Source organism: Lemur catta, chromosome 1 (genome assembly GCF_020740605.2).
Source record: "Lemur catta isolate mLemCat1 chromosome 1, mLemCat1.pri, whole genome shotgun sequence".
Classification (NCBI taxonomy): Eukaryota; Metazoa; Chordata; class Mammalia; order Primates; family Lemuridae; genus Lemur; species Lemur catta.
Window position 1 is genome coordinate 194,948,845 of NC_059128.1, and position 24,728 is coordinate 194,973,572.

The 24,728-nt window shown below is 36.5% G+C and overlaps 1 protein-coding gene across 1 annotated transcript in view; it reads right to left on the reverse strand.

Moving 5' to 3' along the window:
• Window positions 1–24,728, reverse strand: part of WDR49 (WD repeat domain 49) — a 141,403-nt gene that overhangs the window by 31,624 nt on the left and 85,051 nt on the right. The window contains exons 11-15 of the mRNA XM_045556608.1: window positions 22,154–22,284; window positions 18,828–18,926; window positions 17,082–17,243; window positions 14,966–15,153; window positions 13,294–13,491 (exon numbers count right to left, since the gene is read on the reverse strand). Coding sequence (XP_045412564.1) covers window positions 13,294–13,491; window positions 14,966–15,153; window positions 17,082–17,243; window positions 18,828–18,926; window positions 22,154–22,284 — 778 coding nt within the window. The remainder of the gene's footprint in view (window positions 1–13,293; window positions 13,492–14,965; window positions 15,154–17,081; window positions 17,244–18,827; window positions 18,927–22,153; window positions 22,285–24,728) is intronic.

A 24,728-nucleotide genomic window follows, 5' to 3' on the forward strand; every position in this document is an offset into this window, starting at 1 on the left:
TCCTGAATACTAAGGTGTATATTTAATAAAAATAAAAGAAAGCTTCTGTTAAAGAATTGCCACAATTAATTTTTTCTATAATTATTCTCTTTGCATCTTATTAAAAAAATCTTCAAAAGCAGATTCAACTATTACATTTTTCCCCAGAAAACATATGTGTTATATGATAGTTTTCACAGAGTTTGGCTACAATTTTTAACATGCATCCATCTAACAACAGCTCCCCCGTGACAATATATTTTATATTTTAATTACAGAACTGATTTCCTCCTCACCTTATATTAATTCACATCATACACACAGGAATGTACCAGAGAACACAATTTGGGTAATATGAGGGGAACATTAGGCATACCTAGGATATTTGACTGGCCTGTAAACCAATCAGTGTTGTCCTAAGTGTTTGTAATGTAAAATGCCTTCAGGGCCAGACACATAATGTCAATGAATTAATAGAATCTCATATAAAATAATAAATGGATAATAGATAGCAAATTTAATTCAGCAGTGGTATTCATAAGGAATAGAGGAAAGTGGGGATGAAAGTGAATTAATTAGAGAGAACCCATTTTACCTAAAGGGGGAGCCATACTGGGAATGACATGCGTTGTTTTTTAAGAGAAGTAAGAAACCTTGATCTTTGTATGAAATCTCTTAATACGTGGGCAGCTAAGTCAAATTTTAAGCACTAGATTATTAGGCATAATTCAAGTCACTAGACATCAAACCAATCAGATGGGGAGAGTTGCCAGTACACCAAACTCTACCTCTTAAAGAGAGGTATGGAAGAATTTTAGGTATCATCTAATTTTTTCTTATCCTACAATCACCTGATAGTTTCCTGGGATAAATATGTATTCATGAATAAATCATCTTCACCTCCACTTCTCCAACTCCAGAAATAGACACACCACACCACTTACATTTAAAATCTAACTTGAAAATCTGCCTAAGATCAATAGCTATGTTATAAAAGTGATTCAAAGCTGTCCAAAAAAATGGGCAAAGGACATGAACAGAAACTTTTCAAAAGAAGACAGACTAATGGCCAACAAACACATCAAAAAATGCTCAACATCTCTAATCATCAGGGAAATGCAAATAAAAACCACAATGATATATCACTTATCTCCAGTGAGAATGGCCTTTATCAAAAAGTCCTAAAATAATAAATGTTGGCATGGATGCAGAGAGACAGGAACACTCACACACTGCTGGTGGGACAGAAAACTAGTACAACCTCTGTGGAAAGTAATATGGAGATACCTCAAAGAGCTACAAGTAGAACTACCATTTGATCCAGAAATCCCATTACTGGGCATCTACCCAAAAGAACAAAAGACAATCTACAAAAAAGACATCTGCGCTCGAATGTTGATAGCAGCACAATTCACAATCACAAAGATGTAAAAACAACCCAAGTGCCCATCAATACATGAGTGGGTTACTAAAATGTGGTATATGTATACCATGGAGTTCTACTCAGCCACAAAAAACAATGGTGATCTAGCATCTCTTATATTATCCTGGATAGAGCTGGAACCCATTCTGCTAAGTGAAGTGTCACAAAAATGGGAAAACAAGAGCCACATGTACTCACTATCAAACTGGTATTAACTGATCAACACTTAAGTGCACATATAGTAATAACATTCATTGAGTGTCAGACAAAAGGGCAGGGTTTGGTATATATACACCTAATGGGTGCGGTGCGTACCGTCTGGAGTATGGATGCGCTTGAAGCTCTGACTCGGGTGGGGCAAAGGCAATATATATAACCTAAACATTTGTACCCCTGTAATATGCTGAAATAAAAAAATTAAAAAAAAACTTCTTTCATAAAATATACAGAAACATATTGCACTAAATTTTAAATACTTCCTTTAGATTGCATATAATTGAAAAATTTTCTTAATGTAGGAAATTAAAATGCATTACTGCTTCTCCTCTTCTTTTTATAACTGCTAGACTGGTATTAATTCAGCTAGAGAAATACAACATTCAAATGTAGGGCAAAAGTCACTACATTGTACAAATAAAATTTGTTTGGTAAAAATGTTTTGATCTTAGTTGTATTTACTAATTGGGCCCTTTTTCCTTCTCATCTATGTATTTCCATCTGCCTTACATAACCTTCTGTTCTTTCTATAAAAGGGTGTCTCTTCCTAAGGACAGCCACTATTGCTATTTTCCAGGACCTGTTAATTTACTTTCTTCCTTCTGTCTTCAGCCTTTCCTTTCCCTCTTATGCTTTCCCCTCCCCTTCCCCTCCTTTCTCATCCCTTCCCTCTTCCCCCTTCTCTTTCCTGCATATCTTGGGACTAGTGGACTCATATTTAAGACAGCTTAATAAAAGTGAATCTTTTATAAAAGGGAAGAAGAAGAAGAATTCAAACAGAAGGGATTACAAAATCCAATGTCCCCAGATTTTCGAGCCTTTAATTTCTAAAACTGACCCAGCTCTGGTGGCTCTTCTGTCTTGAATAGGAGGAAGAAAATAAAATTATTTTCATGAAGGCTTTTGGGGGCTGAAGTCCTTCGAAAAAAACAAAAGTCTCTACCAAAAAAAAAAATTCATAGAGATTATCAATGGCATAAAGATGAATAGTTTTGCTAACACACATTACTTAATTAAAATGAAATTTAGGAGAGGGAGTGGAGCAAGATGGCTGAATAAAAAACTACAGTGATTGTCCTTCCACATGAACACTAAATTCAACAACTATATCCACACAAGGAAGCACTGTCAGAAGAACCAAAAATCAGGTGAGTGACCACAGTACCTGGTTTTAACATTATACCAAGGAAAGAGTCAGAGAAGAGGACAGAAAAGACAGTCTTGCATTGCCCACATCACCCCTCCTCCATCCCCCAGCAGTGCTGTGCCAGTAAGTGGAGTGGAGAGAGTCTGTGTGCCTGGGGGAGGGAGAGTGAAGTTATTGTGGGACTTGCTTTGAAACTTAGGGCTTCCCTGGCACAGGGGAACACAGCACAGGGCAGAAGTCTGCTGGCACCATGGAGGGAGCATTTAGGCCACACTAGCCAGAGGGAAATCCTCTGCCCCAGAGGCAGAAACCTGAGTTCTGGTTATGCGCACCCCCAGCTGAAAAAAAGCAGCCTGGGACCTAGAAAAAATTTATAAGGTAATCAACACAAAAAGACTACAGTCCTTGGGCAATTTCTGTGAATGTGCTGGCTTGGAGCCAGTGGGCTTAGGGTAGATATGACCCAGTGAAACACTAGCAGTTGCAGCAAAGCCAGTGCTTCTGTCACCCCTCAACCAACTCCAGGCAGTGAAACTCAAAGAGAGTCTCTTACACTTGGGGAAAGGAAAGGAAAGAGTTCCAAGACTTTGGTTTGCTACTTGGTGTCCACCTCAGTCATTATAAAATAAAGTACCAAACAGACTCCTGAAGGCCCTGATTCCAGGCCTTAGTTCCTGGATGGCATTTCTAGACCCATCCTTGGCTAGAAAGAAACTCACTTCCCTGAGGGGAAGGACCCAGTCCTGGCAAGACTCACTACCTGCTGACTAAAGAACGCTTATGTTTGAATAAACCTCAAAGGTAGACAGGCGGCAGTCACTATGGGCTTTGGATGAAACAAGCTGGCTTCAGGTGTGACCTGGCGCAGTTCCAGCTGTGGTGGCCATGAAGGAGTACCCATGTCACTCCTCTCCCATCTCCAGCAGCCCAGCACAGAGAGTGAGGGAAAAGAGTGAGAGACTCTACCTGGTAATCCAGGTAATTCTCCTACTTAAGTCCACTAATGTACTACCACCATGGGTCTTCAAGGGTCCCAGCATTACTGGGCTTGGAGCACTCTCACTGCTGATATAGCTGCAGCGACCAAAGACTTAGATCATAACACTCAATTCCCTTTGAATATCTGGAGAGCCTTCTCAAGAAGAACAGGTACAAATAAGCCTATATTGCAAGAATTAGAATAAATTCCTAACTCTTCAATGCCCGGACATTGATAAAAATCCACAGGCATCACAGATATCCAGGAAAACATGACCACCAAGCAAATTAAATAAAGTGCCTGTGACCAATCCCAGAGTGATGAAGATATGTGACTTTTCAGACAAAAGGTTCAAAATAGCTGTTCTGAAGAATCTCAGTGAACTTCAAGACAACACAGAGAAGGAATTCAAAAGACTATCAGAGAAATGTAACAAGGAGAAATCATTTAAAAAATCAAGCATAAATTCTGTAGCTGAAAAATTCAGTTGAGAAACTGAATGATTCATCATAGTCTCTCAATAGCAGAATTGATCAAGCAGAAGAAAGATGTAGTGAGCTTGAAGACAGAGTGTTTAAAAATACATGGTCAGAGGAACAAAAACGTAAAAAGGCTAAAAAGTAATGAAGGATGTCTACAAAATCTAGAAAATAGTCTGCAAAAGGCAAATCTAAGAGTGATTGGCCTTAAAGAGGAGATAGAGAGAGAAATTGGGATAAAAAGTTTATTCAAAGAAATAATAGCAGAGAACTTTCCAAACCAAGAGAAAGATATCAATATTCAGGTAGAGGAAGGTCATAGAACACCAAGCAGATTTAACCTAAAGAAGGCTGCCTGAAGGCATGTATGATCAAGCTCCCAAAGGTCAAGGATAAAGAAAAGGTCCTAAGTGAAGCAAGAAAAAAAAATAACATATAAAGGAGCTCTAATACATCTGGCAGCAGACTTCTCATTGGAAACTTTACAGGCCAGGAGAGAGTGGCATGACATATTCAAAATGCTGAAGGAAAAAAACCTTAACCCTAGACTATTATATCCTGCAAAAATATCCTTCAAACATGAAGGAGAGATAAAGATTTCCAAGATAAACAAAAGACAAGGTATTTCATTAACACCAGAACTTTCATATAAGAAATGCTAAAAGTAATTCTGCAATCTGAAAGAAAATGATGATAATGAAAAATAAGAAATCATCTGAAGTATTTCAATTCACTGGTAACAGTAAGTACACTAATACAGAATACTCTACTGCTATAATTGTGGTGCATAAACCACTTATATGTTGAGTAGGAAGACTAAGAGACAATCCTACCAAAAATAATAACTATAACTTTTTGAGAGATAGGTAGTAGAAAAATATATAAATGGAAACAACAAAAAATCAAAAAGCGGGGGTGGACTTAAAGTGTACAATTTCACTTAGATTTCTCTTCGCTTATTTCTTTGTTTGTTGGAAAACAGTTGTCATCTGTTTGAAATAATTGGTTATAAAATGTGTTTTGCAAGCCTCATAATAACATCAAATCAAAAACCTACAACAGGTACACAAAAAACAAAAAGCAAGAAATTAAAACACGCTCTCAGAGAAAATCACTTTTACACAAACGAAGACAGGAAGGAAGGAAGAAGGAAAGAGAGGACCATAAAACAAACAGAAATCAAATAATGACATGGAAGTAATAAGTCTTTACCTATCAATAACAACATTGGATGTAAATGGACTAAACTCTCCAATCAAAAGTCATAAAGTGGCTAAACAGTTTTTAAAAACACCCAACTATATGTTGTCTATAAGAAACACATTTCACCTATAAAGATACACATAGACTGAAAACAAAGCAATGGAAAAAGATATTCCAAATGGAAACCAAAATAGAGCAGGAGTAGATATACCCCTATCAGATAAAATAGATTTCAAGACAAAAACTAAGAGGAAAGTTTATAGCAATAAGTACTTACATCAAAAAAGTAGAAAAACTTCAAGTGAACAAGTTAACAATGCATCTTAAAGAACTAGAAAAACAGGAGCAAATCAAATCCAAAATTAGTTGAAGAAAAGAAATAATAAAGGTCAGAATAGAAATAAGTGAAATTGAAACAAAAAAATACAAAAGATCAATGAAAATTTGGTTTTTTGGACAGATAAACAATATTGACACAACTTTAGCCAAACTAAGAAAAAAAGAGAAAATACTCAAATAAATAAAATCAAAGAGGAAAACAGAGACGTTATAACTGATACTGCAGAAATTGAAAGGATCATTAGAGATTACTATGAGCAACTATATGCCAGTAAATTGGGAAAGTTAGAAGAAATGGATAAATTCCTACACATCCAACCTACCATTATTGAACCGGGAAAAAAATCCAACACCTGAGTAAATCAATAAAAAGTGAGATAGAAGCAGTAATAAAATGTCTCCCATCAAAGAAAAGCCCAGGACCCTGTGGCTTCACTGCTGAATTCTACCAAGCATTCAAAGAAGAACTAACAACAATCCTACTTAAAGTATTCCAAAACACACAGGAGAGGGGAATACTCTGAAACTCATTCTACAAAGCCTGAATAATCCTGATGTCAAAATCAGACCAAAACACAACTAAGTAATCTACAGGCCAATATCTCTCTCTGATGAACAATGATGCAAAAATCCTCAACAAAATACTATTAGTAGCAAACCAAATTCAACAACACATTAAGAAGATTATTCATCATGATCAAGTGGGATTCATCCCAGGGATATAAGAACGAGCCAACCTATGCAAATCAATCAATGTGATACATCATCTCAACAGAACAAAGAACAAAAAGTATATGATCATTTCAATTGATGCTGAAAAGTCATTCATTAAAATTCAATATCTCTTCATGGTAAAAACTCTCAAAAAACTGGGTATAGAGATAAAAGCCATATACCACTGCAGACTGGTACTAGTCCATGGCCCATTAGAAACTGGGCTGTATAGCAGGAGGTAAGCAGCAGAGGAGCAAGTGAAGCTTCATCTGTATTTACAGCTGCTCCCCATGGCTCACATTACTGTCTGAGCTCTGCTTCCACCCCATCCCCAGTCAGCAGAAAAGTTGTCTTCCATGAAGCTGTGTCTAGTGCCAAAAAGGTTGAGGACTACTGATATATGACATACCGACAGTTAGTATCATGTTGAATGGGGAAAAACTGAAAGCCCTTCCTTTAAGATCTGGAACAAGACAAGGATGCTCACTTTCACCACTGTTATTCAATATAGTACTGGAAGTTCTAGCTCTAACAATCAGACAAGCAAAAGAAATAAAAGGCATCCAAACTGAGAAGAAAGAAGTCAAATTATCCTTGCTGGCAGATGATATGGTCTTATATCTAGAGAAACCTAAAGACTTCACCCAGAAACTGTTAGAACTGATAAACAAATTCTTCAAAGTTGCAGGATACAAACTGAAAATACAAAAACAATCAGTAGTGTCCAGGCGCCGTGGCGGCTCATGCTCGTAATCCTAGCACTCTGGGAGGCCGAGAAGGGAGGATTGCTTGAGGTCAGGAGTTTGAGACCAGCCTGAGAAAGAGTGAGACCTTGTCTCTACTAAAGGTGTCATGGCATGCGCCTGTAATCCCAACTGCTCAGGTGGCTGAAGTAGGCGAATCACTTGAGCCCAGGAGTTTGAGGTTGCAGTGAACTGTGATGATGCCACAGCACTCTAGCCCAGGTGACAGAGTGAGATTCCATCTCAAACAGAAAAAAAAAAAAAAGGAAAACAAAAAACAGTAGCATTCCTATATGCCAGCTGTAAATAATATGAAAAAGAAACCAAGAAAGTAATACCATTTAAAATAGGTAAATGTAAAATAAAATACCTAGGAATAAACTTAGCCAAAGAAGTGTTAACTTAAATAATAAGTGTATCAATGAAAAAGAACCTAAAGTCTGTAAAATAATTTAAAGAGGTTTGTTCTGACCTGAGTAAGTGTGAGAGAGCCATGCCCAAGAAGCCTTGAGCAAGTGGTCTTAGTGTGGTTGGGTTACAGTGTAGTTTTATACATTTCAGGAGTTACACATAAAGTTATAAATCAAACAGGGGAAGTGTACGTTGGTTTGTCCCACAAAGAAAAGGCAGGACATCTCCATGATCCGCATTACATTTATACCCACCATTGGGTGGGTATAAAGATTCTTTGATTTATAACATTTATCAGGTGTTGGACAGATGGGATGAGGGGAAGGGGGTGGGTAAACTCATACCCAATGGGTGTGGGGCATGCTGTCTGGGGGATGGGCATGCTTGTAGCTGTGAATCTGGTGGTGCAAAGGCAATTTATGTAACCAAAGCATTTGTACCCCCATAATATTCTGAAATAAAAATATAAGTAAATAAAAATTAAAAATACCTAAAAAATATCCTAGGACTCCTCTACTTTGGGGGAAAAGACTGAATGATTTCCTCTTTTTGTTTGTTTTTTCTTTTTTTTTTTTTTTTGAGACAGAGTCTCACTCTGTTGCACGGGCTAGAGTACTGTGGCATCAGCCTAGCTCACAACAACTTCAAATTCCTGGGCTCAAGCAATTCCGCTGCCTCAGCCTTCCGAGTAGCTGGGACTATAGGCATGTGCCACCATGCCCGGCTAATTTTTTTCTATATATATTTTTAGCTGTCCAGATCATTTCTTTCTTTCTTTCTTTCTTTCTTTTTTTTTTTTTCTGTAGAGACGCAGTCTCGCTCTTGCTCAGGCTGTCTCAAACTCCTGAGCTCAAACGATCCTCCCACCTCAGTCTCCCAGAGTGCGAGGATTATAGGCATGAGCCACCTGCCTGGCCTTTCTTTTTAAAATTACTGTATTATGTCATAGTCTTTACAATAATGTAAGAAAAAATAAAAAGCATAACGATTAGGAAAAAAAAAAAGAAACGAAGCTTTGTCTAAAGGCTTGAAATATTTTAAGTTAAGATAAGGAAGTCTAATTAATCAGACACAAGCCACCAGACATATACCATATTTATACCCAGACTCAAGTGATCTGTTAAGTAAATTGATGACCTACAGATGTGGTTTAGACTTTGCCTTTTATAGCCCTAGTCCTGTTAATGAGTTACAAAGGATATCTCCAAGGGAAGGGGACATGACAAGGCACGTCTAACCCCTCTTTTTATGGCCAGCAACTCAGCTTCAGGGTATTTCTGGGGTCCCTTTGGCCGAGAGGAGGTCCATTTAGTCAGCTGGGGTGCTTATGATTTTATTTTAGTTCAAAAGTGTCAGAAATGAGTCACATTCAATTGAGGTTTATGAACCCAAAATTTTTGAGGACACATCAGAGAAAAACACTAACTGCAAACAAGATGTTGCTGTTTTTCTGAAGTGGAAGTTGGACCTTGCAGAGTTTTAAAAGCATACAGAAAGAAGGAAAAAGGCAGGGGCTAGGGTTAATAAGTCAAACTGGTTACATTCTTGTGAGGCCCAGGAAATCTGCATTTTACATAGAATAAGGGGAATGTTAAAAGGGGGAAAGGGAAGTAAATGAAGCATCAATTATGTAGATGTAGCCAGATAGGTGGAAGAATGTCTGATTATATCTTGTCTGTAGTTGTTATCTGTAAAGATAAACTTGTAATTCATTATTAGTGTGAAATCAGAAAGGCTTCAGTCTTAGGTGCTAGGCATAGGTATAATTTGCATATCCTTGTTTATTGGAGATTAGCAAGGAATTTCCTTAATAAATGACCTGTGGGGCCACTTCTTCATAGTTGCTTGAGGCTTTTATCTTCTCCTTTGCATAAGGGTGGCCTTGAGACTTTGATTTTCTTTTTATAGAAATGAAAAATCTTGATAATGAAAACTACAAAACATTGATAAAAGAAATTGAAGAGGACACAAAAAAATAGAAAGATATTCCATGCTCATGGATTGAAAGAATCAGTATTGTTAAAATGTCCACATTACCCAAAGCAATCTACAGATTTGATACAATCCCCATCAAAATACCAATGACATTCTTCACAGAAATGGAAAAAATTATCCTAAAATTCATATGAAACTACAAAAGACCTGGAATAGCCAAAGCCATCCTCAGCCAAAAGAACAAACCTGAAGGAATCACATTACCTGGCTTCAAATTATACTACAGAGCTGTAGTAACCAAAACAGCATGGTACTGGCATAAAAACAGACACATAGACCAATGGAACAGAATAAAAAAACCAGAAATAAATCTACACTTCTATAGTGAACTTATCTTTGACAAAGTTGCCAAGAACATACAATGGGGAAAGAATAGTTTCTCCAGGGTGCTGGGCAAACTGGATATCCTTACGCAGAAGAATCAAATTAGAACCTTATCTTTTGCCATATACAAAAATAAAATAAAAATGGATTTGAGACTTACATATAGACCTGAAACCATGAAACTACTAAAAGAAAACACTTGGGAAATGCTTAAGGACACTTGTGTGGACAAGGATTTTTTAATTGCCTCAAAGCACAGGCAACCAAAGCAAAATTGGACAAATGGGATTTCATCAAGCTAAAAAGTTTCTACACAGCAAAGGAAACAGTCAACAAAATGAAGAGATATTACCAAGAGTTCAGCATTTATCCCCAAGGCTGCTTCAGAAGAATGAGGACAAGTGGGTTAAGGAAAAGGAAAGAGAAGCTTATTAATTTGCCAGCAAATGAGGAGGATGGGAGATGCTCATCTTAAAGTACCATTTTCCTACCTATAAGCAGAAATACAGACTTTTTAAAAGGAGTTTTCAGCTAAGGGCTATTGCTGTTTAACTACAGTTGATGGCTGTGACCATCTCCAGCGAAGACAATCTAGTGACTTCTGCCTGAACAATTCCATTAAGCCATCTCCTGTGGTACCAAAAAAAAAAAAAAAACAAAGAACACTCCCCTGACCTTCTGACCACAGACCTCGGGCAGGGATGCAGGTTTTAATTCCCAAAGAGAGTCGGGTGTGTTTTAAAGGGACAGTTCATAAAACATTTTACCCTTTTTCAGGCCATTCCCTGTGTTACAGAGACAACCCACAGAATAGAAGAAAATATTTTCAAACTACCCATCTGATAAGGTATGAATAAGCAGCTCCAACTACTCAACAGGAAAATATCAAATGATCTGATTTAAAAATGGGCAAAAGATCTGAACAGATATTTCTCAAAAGAAGACATACAAATGGCCAACAGGTATATGAAAAAATGCCCATCATCAGAAAAATGCAAATCAAAACTATAATGAGATATCATCTTACCCCAGTTAAAATAGCTTTTATCAAAATGACAGGCAACAAGGAATGATTGTGAGGATGTGGAGAAAGGGAACCCTCATATAATGTTGGTGGCAATGTACATTAGTGCAACCACTATGAAGAATGATATAGAGATTCCTCAAAAAACTAAAAATATAGCTACCATATGACCCAGCAATCCTACTGTTAGATATATATCCAAAAGAAAGTAAATCAGTATTTCAAAAAGATAACTGCCCTCCAGGTTTATTGTAGCACTATTCACAATAGCTAGGATTTGGAATCAACCTAAGTTTCCATCAGCAGAAGAACGGAAAAAAAAATTGTGGTACATATATGCAATGGAATATTGCATAATTACAAAAAGAATGAAATACTGCCATTTGCAACAACATGTATGAAACTGGAGAACATGATGTTAAATCAAATATGCCAAGCACCAAAAGACAAATCTTGCATGTTCTCACTCATGTGTGGGAGCTAAACAGTGGAACAGTTGATCTCATGGACACAGAAACTAAAATAATGGTTACTAGAGGCTGGAAAGGGCAGCAGAGATGTGGGGATATCATGGGGAATGGCTAATGGGTGCAAAAATATAGTTAGATAGTTATTAATAGAATGAACAATATTTGATAGCACAAAAAAGTGACTATAGTTAATAAGTTATGGATATACTTTAAAATAACTAAGTGAAATTAGAATGTTCCTAATACAAAGAAATGATAAATGCTTGAGGTGATGGATACCCCAACTATCTTGCTTTGATTGATACATATTGTATGCCTGTATCAAAACATCATATGTACCCTCTAAATATATACAACCATTATGAACCCATAATAATTTAAAATTTAAAAAAAAAAAGAAATGAAATGAATAAACAATAAAATGTTTACCTGTCATTCAAACTTCTGCCTCATCTAACCACAACCGTGTGGCCATAGAGCAATGTCAGCAATGCATAGGCTTCTCCAATGGCCAGAAGCTGGCTTCTGCCTTCTTCCCTGTCCAGACTGACAGCTGTGTCCCACCCTGTCTCACCCATTGCACATCTACCCACACACCCAATTGAGTTCCCACTTAGCCTCTGTTTTTCCTAACTGGGAAAAGTCTAGCACTTGCCTTATTTATAGAGTAAAAAAGGCTGATACTGTCACATTGCCCAACCAAATATGGGTCCACCTCTCCAAAATTTTCTGGCAGCATCCTCTATGTCTTAGGGGTTACATAGAATTCTTTCAGCACGGGTTGATCAATCTGACTTCACAAATACAGCGACAATAAACCTTGTCTTTCAACACTGAGAGAATTGTCATACTCTCCCAGCATGAGATTGGCATCCGAGGCTCCTGAATAGAATCAAGTCAGCTGGCCAAACAGGAAGAGAGGCTTCTGCTTAAACTCACACCACCATGTTTAAACAGTACTTTTTAAAACCAATGAAATGTGTTTTGTTCCCCAAAGCACAAAGAAAGCAAGAGTAGAGTTCCCATAAAATGAAAATGAAAGTAAAAAAAACAGAAGGTGTGAGATAATATTTTCTTTCTTCCGGGCCCACCACTTCCATGTCATTTCATAGACAGGGGTAAGTCAGAACTTGCTTTCATGGGAGGAAGGGGTGAAATGCATGAGCTCTGGAGTGAGCTAGCTTGAATTAAAAGCCAAACCACCACTTATTCGCTCCTGTGAGCTCAGGCAATGTATTCAAACTCTCTGTGCCTCTGTTTCCTTATCTTTAAAATAGGAATAATGAGATTTCCTCCCTCATGGGGTGGGCAATTGTAAAGATTAAATGGGATAATTCATGTAAAGATCTTCGAACAGGGACCCCAGATACATGGGAAAAACTCTGCAAATGTTAGCTATCATTATTTGGCAGGGGTAAACCAGATGATGAATAAGTAGATTTGGCTTTTCTCTAAAATTTTCTACATTTGATTTTTACCTTGTTATTTAACAGCCATAGTCACTGTTTATAATATGTTAATTTTAGCCACATTAAATTTTTAATAAATTTTGAAATTGAAGAATTTATTTTATTTGAGAGGAGAAATTTTTCTCAGAAATACTGGAATATTTCGAGCTGCACAGAGCCCCCATCTTTCCATGTCTCTGGTGTCCTCGGCTTGATGGAACGGTCCTGGTTAATGGTAAACAGGACGACAGACGCCTGGAGCTACAGCTTCAGAAATGTAAGTCAGTTTTTTCATGACTAATGAACATTAAACAGCTGATGAAATTTAAATGGAAATCAGCCCAAGTTCATACTAAATGTCAAGTAAATACTAGAATAATAAAGAAGCAATATTTCTACCTGACCAAAGATCCAAACAGAAGCACTGCAGACATCAGTCACGCAAATGCTGCAGTCTGCGGAGGAGGAGATGATCAGTAAACGGCCGCTCAGCTCACACATCTCCAAGGAACTGATGCGGTCCTCGTGAGGTTGGAATGATCTTATCAGAGTTGGGGCCTGTGTGATTTTGTTCTTACTGGAATTAAGACAGTACTCCTGAATGAAAATATCCCAAAATTAAATGATTACAGTGATATAACACTTAAAAAAGAAAAACAGCCTGATTCAGAAATGAAAAAAAGGTACATTTGGGAACAATAATCTTTGATCCAAATACAAAAGAAAAGTTAATAACAGAGGCTAGAAAAACGGTATTAACAGTTTTTTGAAAAGGTTTCTAACTAATTAGACTACCTGGGAAGTGGAAAGAAAGGAGGAGGGAGGGAGGATGGAAAAAAATTAAACAGTAAAGTCAGTTACTTGATAAAGCAGAACTTTACCATGTATAGGTAGTCACATATTATACAATTTTATATTATTAGAAAATTGAACATATAATCACTTATCCATAAATCCTGAACTAACTCAGGATAATAACGTTAAATGAAAGACTAGTGCTTTAGTATTTATTTATTTATTTTTATTTATTTATTTTTTTTTTGAGACAGAGTCTCACTCTGTTGACCGGGCTAGTGTGCCGTGGCATCAGCCTAGCTCACAGCAACCTCAAACTCCTGGGCTCAAGCGATCCTCCTGCCTCAGCCTCCCGAGTAGCTGGGACTATAGGCATGTGCCACCATGCCCAGCTAATTTTTTATATATATTTTTTTAGTTGTCCAGTTAATTTCTTTGTATTTTTTTAGTAGAGACAGGGGTCTCACTCTTGCTCAGGCTGGCCTCGAGCTCCTGAGCTCAAACAATCCGTCTGCCTCGGCCTCCCAGAGTGCTAGGATTATAGGTGTGAGCCACCACATCTGGCCTATTTAAAGACTAGTGCTTTATTATTTGAATTATTTTTTTACATTATCATTTCAAATAACATATATCCTAATTATTTATGTTCAGATGATGCTGCAGTATCCTACTGTATCTTACTGACAATGTTGTATTTCTAAATTGCATGATTGACTTGACATTGCATTAACAAAAGTTTTCCATTATTGAGATAAATCTGTTTTTTTTTTCAATTATTTAAAAGTCTCTGCTCAATACATACAAATGTTTTCTTTAAAATAGACTGGGCTGGGTGCGGTGGCTCATGCCTGTAATCCTAGCACTCTGGGAGGCTGAGGTGTGAGGATCGCTGGAGGTCAGGCGTTCAAGACCAGCCTGAGCAAGAGCAAGACCCCATCTCTACTAAAAATAGAAAGAAATGATCTGGACAGCTAAAAATACATATAGAAAAAAATTATCCGGGCATGGTGGCACATGCCTGTAGTCCCAGCTACTCGGGAGGTTGAGGCAGAAGGATTGCTTAAACCCAGGAATTTGAGGTTGCTGTGAGCTTGATGCCATGGCACTCTAGTCCAGGAAACAGAGTGAGACTCTGTCTCAAATAAAAAAAAAAAAAAAATACTCAGACTGGACATTTCTTCCTTTATTTAGGAAACAGATGAGACCTGATTCATAGTTATCTGCAATGAAAGGCAATCAAAAGTAATAAAAGTAATGTGAAAATTTTTTTATTTACCTCTATATTCCAGATTTTCAACCATCCATTAATGTCTCCTGTGGTGAGGTATCGATTCATCTTATCAATAGACATAATAATAGATCCAACCCCACTATGAGCCAAAAATTCAGCCAGAAGTTGCTTCTTAAATGTATCCCAGAATCTGACATAACCAGATCCTCCACATGATACCAGGTTAGCTCCTCCTAACATGTGAGGAAAACCTAATTAGAAAGTTGTAACAAGTACCAGAGACAACTCTCTCAGCAGCTTGCCCTGTGGAAGGCATACGATGTTGGAGAAGTGAGTAGCCCTGAGACCCATTCCCAGCACCACTTTGATTCTCGCAAATATAAAATGGATATAACCCCAAGAAAACCTCACTGGTTTGTGTTGAGAATTAAATGAGATAGGATATTTAAATATTCCATTACATTTAGTTCCCTTCCTTCATTCATTATTCTGATGTTTTTAGGGTTTTTTAGTTAGAATTAATTTGTTTCTTCAAATAAACATATAAAATATTAATTTTAACACTATGATAATGACCTCATTACATAAAATTCATCTTCCCTAATAAGCCATTGGTCACATATGATAAAGTAATAGTTCTCATGCACAGATTTTGATGCATATATGTAACGATAGCAGCATAGCTATTGATTTCTCTGCTTATCAGCATGCCTAGAATTCTATTCACAGCCTTTTAAAAAATTTTTTCATCAAGAATTCATGTAAGCCCTTATGGAACCCTGTTTTGGTTAACAGGCTTAGCACTAACCTTTTCACTTTCCATTTTTATATGCATTGTAGAGCATTTTACCTAAATTATTCTTCTGTGGCAAGGTTATTATTCGATAAATCTGTAAATGAGTTCCAATTTGCCTCACAAATGTACTGCCAATTAACAATCATATCTGTTTAAGGTAGAAATAATGACATGTAGCTGCTTCAGTGAAAACAATTTGGGAATACAGATAACATTAGGAAAAATTAGTATTGAAAATATGAGAGTAATTTCAGCATAATAATTCATATTGTGAGCATAAGTAAGTTCTAGAAAATAGAAAGTTTTAGAATCTAACTGTTGCAAAGTCCATTCTAAATATCCCACAATGTTTTTAAAACTATGGGGGTACACCTTTATTGATTCTTAATGATGAAAATTTTTATATGAAAATAATGCAGATTTTCTATTTGCAAATTAAGTAGGAGAAATGAACATAGAAAACATGGTGCAGATATTTCTTTATTTTTCAAATTATGATATATATGTCCAGATTCCTAATGAAAAGAAAAAAACACTTCTAAAATACAATTTTTATTGTAGATGAAAATTTAAAAAATATGCATTTTGTCAAAAGCAGATTTTTATTTAAGAAGGTGGTAGTTGCATCAACACTGTGCTAATATTGCCATTGACAACAGAGGAAAAAATTAAGCAAATGATTATTTCATTCATATAACATCAAATAAGTATAGTAAATTATATGGTAGCACCAATGTTAACATACATCTCAATAAAAGATATGACCAGGACTCTGACTTATTCTAGAAAGTATGCACAGCTGGTAAAGCTACTCAGAGCACTACTAAAAAAATATAAAAAATAAGACAAAGCAGGCAGCTCTTGTCCTGGGGTTAGCAGTTGTTTCAAATTTTGCTATTGCTCCCAATCTCCAAGCTCCTCATTCTTTTCTTTCAGCCCATTTTGATACTAGACGTCTGTACAGTCAGTCTCAGACTCCACTCTTCTGCTATCTGTGAACCTAAAGTTTGACTCATAAATAGGGGGCACATATCTTGCTTAGTCTGTCCCTACCATACTAAAACTTCTTTATACCATGACTGGAACAATTCAGTTCTTGCCATATCAAATAGTTTGTCAGAATTTTTCTCATCCTGATCTTGACACATACAGCACTAGATAAATTAGTAGTGAGATCTAGTCTGGCCCCTGCTCCTGGACCCATCCTTCTCAACCCCAACTCTTTTGCCATGGGCCATGGCCTCCCATGACCCACTATTGACTTGTTAGCTACATGCAAATTCTACAAGACCTAGGTAGAAATAGATTGAACTTTCCATATTGCTCCCTTTTCAAGTATATGCAAAACGTAAATATATATTTTACCTGTCGCTGCAATGTTTTTTCTTGCTTTAAAGAAGAAAAGCCTCATAACAGCATTATTGCCCTGAGTGTCAATCTGAAAGGTGCAGACTCCCATGGTAGACTGGTCTGCCATGGGGTGGGTGGAGTGGCTTCTCCCAGCACTGAGTTTTTGAGGTTCTGTATCTGTGATGGAAACAAAGCCAGGTGTCCTAAAAACGTCTACTTTTCAAACTGGTGCCTATGGAAAACCACATGCCCACTCCATCACTGTTTCCAGTGACTCCATTAAGTTTCACAATGCACTTCCAGTCAACATCCACCAAGACTTCTTCTGCTATTCACTACCTCAACCTCAACTTGAAGAATTGTTTGATTTCATTTTTGTTTTGCATTTTCCATACACACTTACTATATTTTCTCTTGATATGAATTAATAGGGACTTCATATTGCAGTCACTTAGAGATCTTGATATGCAAGGCAAATGTGATTCTAATACCGCGGCATTTTCAGCTTATAAATCATTAATATTAATCTTGCAAATATGGTAATAAACAAGAGATCTAATGACAATTTTTATATGTTTAAATGATCATTTTTTAGCAATGCTATTTGTTACTGAGTTACCCTGGAGAGGACATGCCTAACAGTACTTCAATTATCTAATGCTATCAACCACTGGGGAACACTAATGAAAACTGGGGAAATTCATCTTAGAACCAAGACTAATCTGTGTACATAGTTACAAAAAATCTGTATATAAGTATATTAAAATTTTTAAAGCAAGAAATCTATATAAATGCTTTTCATGTCTTTTAGGAATTTGATGTTATTTGCTTTTCTCTCATTTATTTCTGTGTCTTCTGAAGTCCAGTATAGAGGAAGAGGCAGAATTCTACCCTCTCCCTGGATGGTTCAGATGAATCCTAATGGTTAATTCTTTGTATATAAAGTAGATCAGAGCTTTATGTTTGCAGCCAAGTGACTTCTAAATCTCTTTAGCTGATTTTCTTACTCTTAATAAAGTACTTCCTCAGCTTTTCACAAAAAAACTGCATCTGATGACCAGTCTTTTCCTACAGTTCAATTCAGCCTCGTGAGCTTATTCAATTGAGACAACAGAACCTCACTGGGCCATGAGGAATGACATATTCATTACCCAAATAAATTAGTCTAAGGAAAAACCTTTAGTATCTAAGGAAACTAAAATAAAATGTGAAAGGCAATTGTCAAGACATTTTGTTTAAGTATAAAATATTCATGTGCTCTACTAAACTCCCATAAAATACAATATACTCCCATCTAATGCTCCTCACAGGTTTCTAAAGCAAGACATAATTCAAGATTTACAGGTGGCATAATATTTAATACAAGCTCTAGATTGAGTCTGAACAGTCTATAAAGTGAACACAAGTTCCCATTTTCTTACCAAGGGGTACCCAAGGTTCACTCAAAGGCAATTTGGCAAGGTTTATTGGAAAAAAACTAAACTAGATACAAATGAGAGTCCTGCTCCCTGCTGTTAGTAATTCAGAAACACTGATGTAGCATAAAGAGAGGAAACAGCATACCATGGAGAATTTGCTAAGCCAAGTAAATCTCAAGGTTCTGTTTAGTCACTTTGACAAGACAACGATATCCCTAATCCTTTGTGCTTATAGCCAATAGTCTATAATTTAGGAGCAAGCTGCATCAGGTATATGCATAAACAGCCAGGCCTATTGTGGTTTGACTAAGCCACATTATTTTAGTTTCACACTTGCATTTACCTGACTTTGATTTTAGCAGCCTCTGGTAATCAGGGTGAAGGACATGGCGAGCATTCTCTGTGCTGTTGTTCCACAGCACAATTTCTCCATCATAACTCCCTACACAAGCCAGGATAGAGAATATAAATCACCAGAAGGTTAAGATAGAAAATACGTGTAATAGCAATTAGAAGTCATTATCAACATATCTTATACAGAATCTGGCACTTAGTAGGCACTCTATATTTTTAGAAACATGAATAATAACTAGTATTTTTATTAACTTTAAGGCTTACAATCCTCATAGCATGACCTGTGCAGTAGGTATATAGAAATTACTATTATCTCCTTTTATTTTATAGTTGTAAGTATTCAGAATAAGGGTTTTGCAGTTAAACAACTTGAGTTTGAGTCCTGGTTCTGCCACTTATTAGGTGTGTAGCCTTGGACATGTTATTTAACTCTACTTGATGCCACAATTTTCTCGTCTATTATACAGGGTTAATACTTGTGTTTATTTCATAAGGTTGTTGTGAAGAACGAAAAGTACCTAGCATAGTGTCAGGCATATTTTAAGCACTGAAAAAATGTTAAATTATTATTATGCATTTTTATTATTGAGTAAGGGCAAGCAAATCAAATACTTTTGAGTTTCTGCTCCCCACATTCCTTGGGGGCGGAGTGTATACACGTGCACGCACATATCTTCTCTTCTTTCCTTCCCTCTTTTATTCTTTATTGAATATTGCTTTCTCCAATCCTAAAATTTTTCCTACAGAAAGTCCTTTGGTACTGCTCTTCACAGAGAACAAAGAAAAGCCCAAAGAGTGAGGCTAACTCTGACCAAATTTGTCCTGCAGAGGAGCAAGACAGCAATACCTAGATCAATGCTTGCAGTGGCTCAGTGGGGACAGCTCCCTGCTAGTGTCAATGCCAAGTGAAGATCAGAAGAGAAGAGATGAGTTTGGATGTATTGATACAAGTGATGACTTTCTTGTGATTTGGGGAGAGGAAAGAGAAATACATACTAAACTCTGTATTGTCCTGGAAAGAGCAACCTGTGTAATTCGCAAATTGGCAAAGGGAGATGGAGTTCACCTGTCCATGAGAGTATCCATCTTCTTCTCTATGATTTTGAAATGCTTTACTTATAAAATGCTTGACGAAACATTTTCACATAGGACTGATGAGATCAGAATAGATGAAAACATTATCTATCCACAATACAATAGTATTTCATGACACTTTCACAGTAACAACCACACAACTTTATAGTTCACCCTCTCTATCACATTTCGATGTGATCCTCCCTGCAGGGGTGAAATTTCAGTGTTTGTAAAGCAAATTCAGCTACAGAGTTGGCCCTACCAGAGAGCAATCAGGTAAGTCCTGAAAACAGTGGAGCTACAAATGTAAATAGATCAGTAAGCCTCATATTGTAACACTTCATAGATGTCCTGGCTCCTTTCCTATAAGTTTTCATTCTTCTTAATTGATGACATTTTTGGTTCCATAAAAAAAAAAATAGGCTGTCAAAATATGGACTTGAAAATTTCATGGTGTAATCTGTCTCTATAAATTGCTTTCTTTGGCCAGAAATAATACAACAATTTTTTATCCTCTTTAGTATGTCATATCAAAGCATGCCTATGGATCATTTTAAGAGCCTGGATTTGTAGACACTTTGTGAGGACAGTCTCTAAACAAGATTATTGAGTCTAAATTATACCAAAGGATTAATATGTTCCTATTATGAAACATCTAAGTGACACCAAGGTGTGATTCATACCAAATAGCCCTAATGCTACTCCCAGAAAATGGACAATAAAAATAAAAGATAATATTTATTGATGAGCTTATTATGTGCTGAGCACTATGTTAAACCTTTGCATGGGTAATCTGTACTATAAATCAAAATATAGATATATTATAATATTATTAAACAGAGAAATCTATAATTTAGAATTTAAATAACTTGTTCAATATTACGCCGCAGCAAGTGGTAGAACCAGGATATGAAGCCATAAAGCCAGGCATAGGATGGTCATAACCACTAATGTATTGCCTTATAAATAAGGATGAAAAGGAGCAAGAACTGCTTTTTTAAGAAATCTATTCATTTTCAAGAGAAAAAATTAAGAGAGCAAAGAGACAGCCTACAAAATGGGAAAATAGAGTTTCAAACTATACCTCTGATAAGGGGCTAATATGCAAAATATATAAGAAACTCAAACAACTCAACAACAAAAAGGCCAAATAACTTGATTCTTAAATGGGCAAAGGATCTGAATAGACATTGCTCAAAAAAGACATACAAAGTGGTTAAAAAGTACATGAAAAAATGCTCAACATCATTAATCATCAGGGAAATGCAAATGCAAACTACAATCAGATATAACTTTACTCCAGTCAGAATGGCTACTATCAAAAAATCAAAAGATAACAAGTGTTGGTGAGGATTTGGAGAAAAGTGAGTACTTACAAATGGCTGCTGGGAATGTAAATTAGCATAGCCTTTATGGGAAATAGTATCGAGGAATTAAAAATAGCACTACTATATGATCCAGCAATCCTACTACTGGGTATATAGCCAAAGGAAATGAAATCAGTATGCTGAAGAGATATATACCCTCCTATGTTTATTATAGTATAATTCACAATAGCCAAGACATTTAGAATCAACTAAATGTCCATCAATGGATAAATGGATAAAGAAAATGTGGTATATATACACAATGGAATTCTACTTAGCCATAAAAAAGAATGAAATCCTGTCATTTGCAGCAACATGGATAAACCTGGAGGGCACTATGTTAAGTGAAATAAGCTAGAAACAGGAAGACAAATACCTCATGATCTCACTCACTTGGGGAATCTAAAAAGTTATTCTCAGAGAAGTAGACATTAAGATAGTGGTTACCAGAGGACTTGAGGGGGGGAGGAGATAAGGGGTAATGTTGAGAGATTGATGAGCAAGTACAAAGCTACAGTTAGATAGGAGGAATAAGTTCTAGTGTTCCATTGCATTGCATAGTAGGATAACTAGAGTTAACAATAATGTATTGTATATTTCAAAATAGCTAGAAAAGAGATTTTTGAGTGTTTTCCTCACTAAGAAATTATACATGCTTATGGTGATGAATATGCTAATTACTTGATTTGATTGTTACACAATTTATACATGTACTAAAACATCATGTTGTATCCCATAAATATGTACAACAGTTAACATAAATTAAAAAAAGAAATCTATTCATTTTGCAGTTGAGAAGAGGCCTTTCTAAAAGTAAGTGAACCAAAACAAACTAAACTGTCACCAATAATTATAAAGTGATGGTTCAATTCACCTGTAGCAAGAGTTTGTGGAGGTAAAAATGCAGCACACAAGATGTCATCATGGTGCTCTACTCCTCCTTTCCATTCTTCAGACTGGATGAAAAATTGATTGAAGTTCTGGGGTCGAAACACAGTAATAGCCCTAGTAAAATGGATATAGAATTTAGCTGTGGATCTAAAATTGATATAGATATTGAGTAGCCATTATCCACTTGGGTGGTATGATTCAAGAGGTCTAAAAGATTATGCTGCTCAAATTTTTATCCTCACTTATCATCCACAATACTGAGCTTCCCACACTAAATTTTCTTTTGGATTCTCTAATTGAATTTTCTGGTAGATTATGAATATTTAACATCATAATGTTAATTATTCTTTCCCAACCATTAATACCAAGCACATAGCCATTTATCAGATTAGTTATCTATCATCAAGACCCTAAAGCAAAGTTTCCCCACATAGGTACAATGAAACCACTAAGAGTTTCGCAGCAATAACAATTAAAAGGGGGGTGGAGCTATGAACAAATAATGCTTGATAGTTTAAATAAAATCAATAAAATTTCTTTCATCAAAGCTTCTCATTTAGGCCAGACACGGTGGCTCACACCTGTAATCCTAGCACTCTGGGAGGCCGAGGCGGGTGGATTGCTCGAGGTCAGGAGTTTGCGACCAGCCTGAGCAAGAGCAAGACCCTGTCTCTACTGAAAAAAAATTGAAAGAAGTTATATGGACATCTAAAAATATATACAGAAAAAAGTTAGCTGGGCATGGTAGCGCATGCCTGTAGTCCCAGCTACTCGGAAGGCTGAGGCAGAAGAAGGATTGCTTGAGCCCAGGAGTTTGAGGTTGCTGTGAGCTAGGCTGACACCACGGCACTCTAGCCAGGGTGACAGAGTGAGACTCTGTCTCAAAAAAAAAAAAAAAAGCTTCTCATTTAGCATGTTAACATTCATTGTGGGATTTCCCAGACTACATTGACCACAGAATCCATTCTCTTAGAGTCCACAGCATCTTGAAGAACTACTACATGTGGAATACATTTGGAAAATGCCACTCCAGATAAATGGGACATAAGACAGATACATTTTGAACAGAAAAAAAGAATAGTATTAGAGAGGTCAATATCTCAAAGCACTACTGATGAATTTGAGGACAGGCCAGGATGAGCAAAGAATGAAATGTTTGGTGCCTGGTGAGGAAGGGAGGAGTATAAAAATTAAATTGTGGGGGCATCAATATTACCTTGTCTCCACTTGATGATTTGAACTCTGGCTACCAGCCTATGCGAAGCCTCTCCTTCCATCTACAGCATCCACATCTCAAATGAACATTTGCAACCACAGGCTAGGTGTCTTTATCCTCATTCTCTCTTCACTTCCCTATTCTCACCACTTTAAAAGTGTCCTAATTATCCTACCAGTGCTTGCTACCTCATGGTTGAACAATTATAACAGCTTCCTAACTAATTTCACTCCCTCTAGTCTACCCATGTCTAGTACATTCTTCATCCTGCTACTAGATTAACCATTCTATTCTGGAACTCTTCCATTTATTCTATAAGCATTTCTTGCTTTCTATGAAGTACCCTGTTCATAGTGCTTCAGAGTATAGAGCCTTGAGCATAAAATGACTAAAATGCAAGGTAAAATATGGTAAGTGCCAATGAAGTACTTATCAACTGCCATGAAAGCACAGAATAGAAATCACAGAAAGCTGAGTTGAGGGCTGATATTTGAACTGGACCATAAAAGAAAGATAGGATTTGGATGACGAAAGCACTCTAGGTCAGGAAGGAAGGAAACAGCATGATAAAAGATAAGGCTAATGCCCAAACATTCACTAACAATTGCCAGGAACTTCAACATCCCAGTGACAAAACTGGAAAGCTCATCCAAACATAAAATAAATAAAGAAACATTGGACATAAATGGAACTCCAGAACAAATGGGCCTAACAGACATTTACAGAACATTTTACCCCAAAAATACTGAATATATAATCTTCTCATCAGCACATGGAACATTCTCCAAGATTGATCATATTTTAGGCCACAAATCATGGCTCAAAAAATACAAAAAAATTAAAATCATACCATGTGTCTTCTCATATCACAGTGGAATAAAACTAGAAATCAAGAGAAACACTCAATTTTACACAAAGTCATGGAAATTAAACAACCTGTTGCTGAATTATTATTGGATCAATGATGAAATTAAGATGAAAATCAAAAGATTCCTTGAACTGAATGGCAAAGGGGACACAAACTATCAAAACCTATGGGATTCAACAAAAGCAGTCCTAAGGGGAAAATTCATAGCCTTAATTGCCTATAAAGAAAAGATAGAAAGATCACAAATTAAAAATCTAATGACACATTCAAGGAACTAGAAAAAGAAGAGTAAACCAAAGCCAAAGCCAGCAGAAGAAAAGAAATAACTAAGGTCAAAGCAAAACTAAATGAAATTGAAAACAATAAAATAATACAGAAGACCAATGAAACAAAAAGTTTGTTATTTGAAAAGATAAACAAATTTGATAGACCTCTTGCTACACTAACCAGGAATAGAAGAGAAAGGATCCTAAT